Source organism: Sinocyclocheilus grahami, unplaced genomic scaffold (genome assembly GCF_001515645.1).
Source record: "Sinocyclocheilus grahami isolate Dianchi unplaced genomic scaffold, SAMN03320097.WGS_v1.1 scaffold2884.1, whole genome shotgun sequence".
NCBI lineage: Eukaryota > Metazoa > Chordata > Actinopteri > Cypriniformes > Cyprinidae > Sinocyclocheilus > Sinocyclocheilus grahami.
The window spans coordinates 6,646-13,652 of NW_015508059.1; the positions used below are offsets into that span (position 1 = coordinate 6,646).

A 7,007-nucleotide genomic window follows, 5' to 3' on the forward strand; every position below is an offset into this window, starting at 1 on the left:
GAGAGAGAGAGAGAGTGTGTGTGTGTGTGTGTGTGTGTGTGTCTGGATGCAGGTGTTTCCTCCTGGTAACACACACACACACACACATAATTTTACCACAGTAATCATAGTTTCCTCTGTAGTTATTGTCACTGAACAATAGTAAATGGATTTATATGGAGACGCAAAATTTTTCACAGTTTTACTGCAGTACGTGATTTTTTGGCCATACAAAAAAATGGGTTTTTATTCTTACATAGGCTATATTAAAATAATTTAATAATTAAAAAAAAACATAATTCATAAAAAAAAGAATAAAGAACATTTGAATTCCTTTTTGCAAAAACGTACAGTTATAATTCGATGTCGGATCATCCGTGACGTAAGAGAATGTGAATATAAACCCTCCGTCATCACGGATTCATCTGACACGTGAGATCACGAGCGCTTGTAGAGGATCGTCGTTACAGCAGCACGTGACAGCGCGGGGTCTACCGGACACTCGCAGGTTACCGTCAGCAGCGCGTGACCGGCGACAGCAGTGCGCGTGCGGGGATATTCGGTTCCGTTCCTCAGCCTCAGCGAACCGAACACACCCGGTAACCGACCGATCCAGCTCCAGCGCGATGAGCGGCGGCGTGTACGGCGGAGGTAAGAGCAGCGATCGCACATCACCATGACAACCGCATCCGCCAGCATCCCGCGCATCACTGCAGGCATGACCACAGAAGAGCTCTGCACTGCACACACCTGCTGGCAGTCTCGCCCTCCACATCAACACCAGTCCAGTTTGAATTCTTTGCCACACTTATTTCAGACTAAAGATCTCACGTGTCATTTAGAAGTGTTATTGTGTGAATACAGTGCCCTCCACTAATATAAGATGTCATGATTCTGTCTGGAAGAGGACGTGTGTCTATATGGTCCTAACGCACGGAGGACGAGAGTTTGAGCGGCTAAACACTCTCTGAGCATCACAGAGATGAGTTCAGTCTCAGCGGCAGAAAGCCTCACACATACAGTATCTCATCATCATGCTGTTCAGGAGGGTTTCAGGAACAATCTCCAGCATATCCAGCCGTCAGACGCCACGAGCTTCAAACGGGACGGGCTTCTCAGCAAACCACCAGATGTGTTCAGTACAAACAGAGATAAAAAGCAGCCCGTGTCCAGGGTTAAATACACCGCTGGATCTTTAATGATGTGTCTGTTTTTCTGCCGGAGGTCCTGGACGTCTTGTTCAGATGGATTCTACAAATCTAAACCGCCTGCCTCTGTTAGAAAGCTTAGAGTGGACCGTGATCCAAAACAAACATCAAGAAGCTGTGAATCTGAAGAGATCTGGATGAAGGAATGCTCTTGATCTCTCGTCAGGTGTTCTCCAAACTCTTCAGGCGTTACAGGAGGACACTCCGAGCTGTTCTCTTGGGGAAAGGACCTTGCAATAATTGTGGCCAACATCGACTAGAGAAAGCATTTATTTCACAATGAGATTTCCCCCCACTCTCAATTGTTTTACTTCAATTTTGTGAATTAGCAGATTTATTTTCACAGCCTTTGCTCATATTCACCAAGCGTGCCGATATCACTGGAGGGCACTGTATCGGTTTCCTCTCTAGTCTACGTGAGGGCCATACGACCAAAAGCTGTCATTTAATCACATGACACATCAGCTGATAGTAATTTGGTTTTTCATGATTAATATGAGCACATACTTCATCTGTCGTTACGTATATCAACATTTCACACATTCATAAACTCACAGAAAGCCTCAGACACTGACAGCAGGTCTTTCTCTCATCTGCACATGTAAACGATCCAATCAGCATTCATCACGTGACTGATTACAGTTTCACTTTATGGATTTATGTAAAGCTACTTTCAAACAATGTGTGTGTGTGAAGAGAGATTTACTAATAAACTGAGTGGACATTAATATTGATCAGACTGGTATAATAATCATGATCTCTCTGTGTCTCAGATGAAGTGGGTGCTTTGGTGTTTGACATCGGCTCCTTCTCCACCAGAGCAGGATATGCAGGAGAGGACTGTCCAAAGGTAACCACCCATCCATAATCAATCTATCAATCTTCCACCCATCCATCATCCATCCATCATCCATCCTTCATCCACCCATCCATCCTCCATCCATCATCTACCCATCCATCATCCATCCATCATCCACCCATCCATTATCCACCCATCCAATAATCATGATCTCTCTGTGTCTCAGATGAAGTGGGTGCTTTGGTGTTTGACATCGGCTCCTTCTCCACCAGAGCAGGATATGCAGGAGAGGACTGTCCAAAGGTAACCACCCATCCATAATCAATCTATCAATCTTCCACCCATCCATCATCCATCCATCATCCATCCTTCATCCACCCATCCATCCTCCATCCATCATCTACCCATCCATCATCCATCCATCATCCACCCATCCATTATCCACCCATCCATCATCCAGTCATCATCCACCCATCCATCATCCAGCCATCATCCATCCATCCATCATCCAGCCATCATCCATCCATCCATCATCCACCCATTCATCATCCATCCATCATCCAGCCATCCTCCACCCATCCATCATCCAGTCATCATCCACCCATCCATCATCCATCCATCATCCACCCATCCATCATTTATCCATCCATCCATCCATCATCCATCCATCCATCATCCATCCATCATCCATCCATCATCCACCCATCCATCATCCACCCATCCATCATCTAGTCATCATCCACCCATCATCCATCCATCATCTATCCATCATCCATCCATCCATCCATCTATCTATCATCATCCATCAAACTATTATTCAGTAATATTATCAATTTAACTTTAAATCAGATGAGAACAAAACTTGATCTGAGTTGATCTGAATAATGACTGTTATCTCCTGTAGAGCTGATTTACAGCTGAAATTGAATTAGTTTCATAACTGATGAATTTTGCAATATGAACACTGTTCTTTTCCTGTTTATTAAGTCAAGTCACCGTTATTTATATAGTACGTTTTACAATGCAGATTGTGTCAAAGCAGCTTTACAGTATTAAACAGGGAAATAGTGTGTCGAAATAGTTTTCCGCTTTCCTCTGGCCAGACGAGACCATCAGTTTAATTCTAGGCTGCAACGAAGTCAGATTGTGCAGAGGACTTATTACTGTAAGGCTGCTTTGAAACAATCTGTATTGTATAAATAAACCGATCTGACATGATCGACCCATAAACCCAAAGCTTTGAGAATCGTCCTGAAGGTCTGGTGTTCCTAGAGTCTGATTGTACTGAACATCACATGATTATCATTGGTTACTGCTGGTTCCTGTTTGCTGTGTAGGCAGATTTCCCCACCACTATAGGAGTGAACGCTGAAGAGGAGGGGCCAGCTGACATGGGGGCGGAGCAAGAGAGCAACAGTGGGCGGAGTTATTACATAGACACCACAGCCCTGCATGTGCCGCGGGCGGGTGTAGAACTCATCTCTCCACTGAAGAACGGCATGAGTACGACACACACACACATGACTTAATATCAAATGCAAGAGTGTATTCTGCAGAATGTCTCTGTTTCTATTGTGTTCTCAATTGATCTCTTTTAGTTGAGGACTGGAACGCATTTCAAGCCATAATCGACCACATCTACAGCAAACATATCAAATCGGAGCCCAGTTTACACCCTGTTCTGATGTCTGAAGCTCCTGTGAGTACATCAACACTCTTAGAGGAATCCAAGAACAGGATGAGTGTGTTTCTTCATCAGGTTTGTAGAAATGTAGCACTGCATCAGTGTCTCAGCAATGGATGCTCTGCAGTGAATGGGTGCCGTCAGAATGAGAGTCCAAACAGCTGATAAAAACATCACAATAATCCACAGCACTCCAGTCCATCAGTGAACATCTGGAGAAGACAAAAGCTGAAACTAATCCAGCATTAAGACGCTTTTAACTAAACACGAGTCCATAATCTATAATAACTCTTCCTCCAGTGAAAAAGTGCATCTGCTGTTGTCTCTCACATCAGAATCCAGCCACATGTGTGTTTAGAGCTGTTTAAACGCTGCTTGATCTGTGCAGATTTCTCTCCTGATTCACACCAGAACACTGACTCACTGGAGGAAGCGTATTTTATTTTAAAAAAAAAGGTCGTAATGCTGGATTAGTTTCAGCTTTAACTGATGGACTGGAGTGCTGTGGATTATTGTGATGTTTTTATCAGCTGTTTGGACTCTCATTCTGACGGCACCCATTCACTGCAGAGCATCCACTGCTGAGACACTGATGCAGTGCTACATTTCTCCAAACCTGATGAAGAAACACACTCATCCTGATCTTGGATGGAGGGTGAAGTGATGTTACAATGTTTCTCTCGTGACAGTGGAACTCACGGGCGAAGAGAGAAAAGCTAACAGAACTCATATTCGAGCATTACAACATCCCCGCCTTCTTCCTGTGCAAGACCGCCGTGCTCACTGCGTATCCAATCAGAAAGCGCCACTCGGGAACATCAGCCGATCAGAATCCAGACAGGCTGAGTTCCCTCAAGTGTTAAAGACAGGCTGATGATGTCATGATGTTTGTACGTCACCTTAACCTGATCGACTGCAGCTTTGCTAACGGTCGAGCCACGGGCCTCGTGCTGGACAGCGGAGCCACGCACACCACTGCCATCCCAGTGCATGATGGGTACGTCCTGCAGCAAGGTAAATAGAGCATTAGTCAGAGACATGGTCATCATCTAAGGACTCTAAATGATCAACATGACCAAAACTTTGCTGATAAACCTGTTTCACACAATCTATCACATGCCTTCTGTTGATATTTTAATCAAGTCAAAGCTCTTTTAGTGTAATTGTAGAAACGTCCGGCTTCAGTGTCTTTCTGCTGTCAAATCTCGTCAGAATAACTTTAGTAATATTTGCAGATGAACACTTACTGGACTAAAGCAGCTCGGCTTTACTTGATTCTCCATCAATCTTTTTTCACTGACTGAAAAATCAGTGAGTCTCAAATCTGACTTCAAAGAGCGTAACGCAAATCATTGGATTCAGATCGGGGCTTCCACCTCAAAACTGTGTAAATGGTTCAAACATGCACAATCAATGTCATCTTGTATCATGTTTTTTGAACATTTAGAGAACGTTCAAAAGTAATGTTCTCATAATTTTTGCACTGATAAAATGGAATGTTCCTTTAACATTCACACATTAAAAAAAAGAAAAGAAACGGATGTTTAAATGTTCAGAAATGGCGTTTTCTTAAAACATTCTTGTTCTTAGAACATACTTTTTAAGTGCTTTTAGAGACAATGAACACTAGATGAACAACTACAATGATAACTGTAACTATAACATTATAATCATCCTAATTCTACTAGAATAGCAAAGTTCACACCACAGCTATAACTATAATAATTACTACAATGATAACTATAACTATAAAGTTTTATCAGTCATCCTAATTCTATGAGTATACTAAAGTTCACAACCTCACCAATCAATAACTGATAGTGCTGCTCACTTTGCTGAAGAAACACACACACACACACACACACACACACACGCACACACAAACATAAATCAATCAGCTGCTGACTCTTTTCAGCAGCTGATTGATTAGGGTCATTGATTGCAGTTTACAGAGCGATCATAGTATGGGTTTATCATCAGTGTGTGTGTGTGTTTCTAGCACTCAGACCAGCAGTAGTGCAGATGTGTGTGTTCTTGTGTTCAGGGATCGTCAAGTCTCCTCTGGCCGGTGATTTCATCTCCATGCAGTGTCGAGAGCTGTTTCAGGAGATGAACATCGACACGGTTCCTCCGTACATGATCGCGTCTAAGGTAGCGTGTCTCTTGCGATTCTCCTCAGTGTGTGTGGTGTTCAGTCTCTCAGTCTGTGTGTGTGTGTGTGTGTGTGTGTCCGTCAGGAGCCTGTGAGGGAAGGAGCTCCGCCGCTCTGGACCAAGAAGGACAAACTCCCTCCCGTCACCAAGTCCTGGCACACGTACATGTGCAACGTAAGAGTCTGGAAGAATATGTGAAACACACGTGTGTGACGTGAGTGTTGCGTGATTGCTGACTGTTGCTCTTACAGGAGGTGATTCAGGATTTCCAGGCGTCGGTGCTGCAGGTGTCTGACTCTCCGTATGATGAACAGTGAGTGGAACACACACAAGAAAAGTCATGTCACCATTATTTATATAGTACTTTTTACCATGCAGATTGTGTCAAAGCAGCTTTACAGTATTAAACAGGGAAATAGTGTGTCAAGATAGTGTTCCATTCTCCTCTGGCCAGATGAGACCATCAGTTTAATTCCAGGCTGCAGCAAAGTCAGATTGTGCAGAGGACTCATCTGGTTCCTGTGGTCTTGTCCCGGTGGCCGTCTGAGACAAGGTCTTCACTGGGGATCTGTCTCTGGGGCTCATCTAGTTGTCCTGATCTCCGCTGACATTCAGAGCTGTAGAGGTCCTCTCTAGGTGCTGATCCACCATCTGGTCTGAATATGTACTGGATCCGGGTGACTGCAGTGACCATCTGATCTGGATACAGACTGGAGCAAGGAGATCAGTCAAATAATCCATGCGACATCAGGGGTTCAACTGTAATTTTACGAAGCTCCGAGAATGAACGACATGAGGGTGAGTAATTAATTACATTTTTGGGTGAACTAACCTGTTAATGCTTAATAACACACACACACACACACACACGTCTGGTCAGCAATCCTCATGGGGACTCTCCATAGGTGTAATGGTTTTTATACTGTACAGACTGTATTTTCTATCACCCTATACCAACCCTACCCCTAAACCTACCCCTCACAGGAGACTTTCTGAATTTTTACTTTCTTAAAAAAACTCATTCTGTATGATTTATAAGCTTTTGTACCTCAATTTAGGTCCCCACCATGACACAAGTCCCCATGAGTCTGTGTGTATTCAGGTTTAAGTCCCCACCAGGATATATAAACCAGTACACTCTCTCTCTCTCTCTCTCTCACACACACACACACACACACACTCAC

At 43.7% G+C, this 7,007-nt stretch overlaps 1 protein-coding gene across 1 annotated transcript in view; it reads left to right on the forward strand.

Annotated features, from left to right (window-relative positions):
- The first annotated feature begins 468 nt into the window (after positions 1-468).
- Positions 469-7,007, forward strand: part of LOC107575780 (actin-like protein 6B) — a 10,490-nt gene continuing 3,951 nt past the window's right edge. Inside the window, exons 1-9 of the mRNA XM_016262108.1 lie at positions 469-630; positions 1,961-2,037; positions 3,324-3,489; positions 3,585-3,685; positions 4,360-4,457; positions 4,590-4,684; positions 5,715-5,821; positions 5,908-5,997; positions 6,075-6,136. Coding sequence (XP_016117594.1) covers positions 606-630; positions 1,961-2,037; positions 3,324-3,489; positions 3,585-3,685; positions 4,360-4,457; positions 4,590-4,684; positions 5,715-5,821; positions 5,908-5,997; positions 6,075-6,136 — 821 coding nt within the window. The 5' untranslated portion in view covers positions 469-605. The remainder of the gene's footprint in view (positions 631-1,960; positions 2,038-3,323; positions 3,490-3,584; positions 3,686-4,359; positions 4,458-4,589; positions 4,685-5,714; positions 5,822-5,907; positions 5,998-6,074; positions 6,137-7,007) is intronic.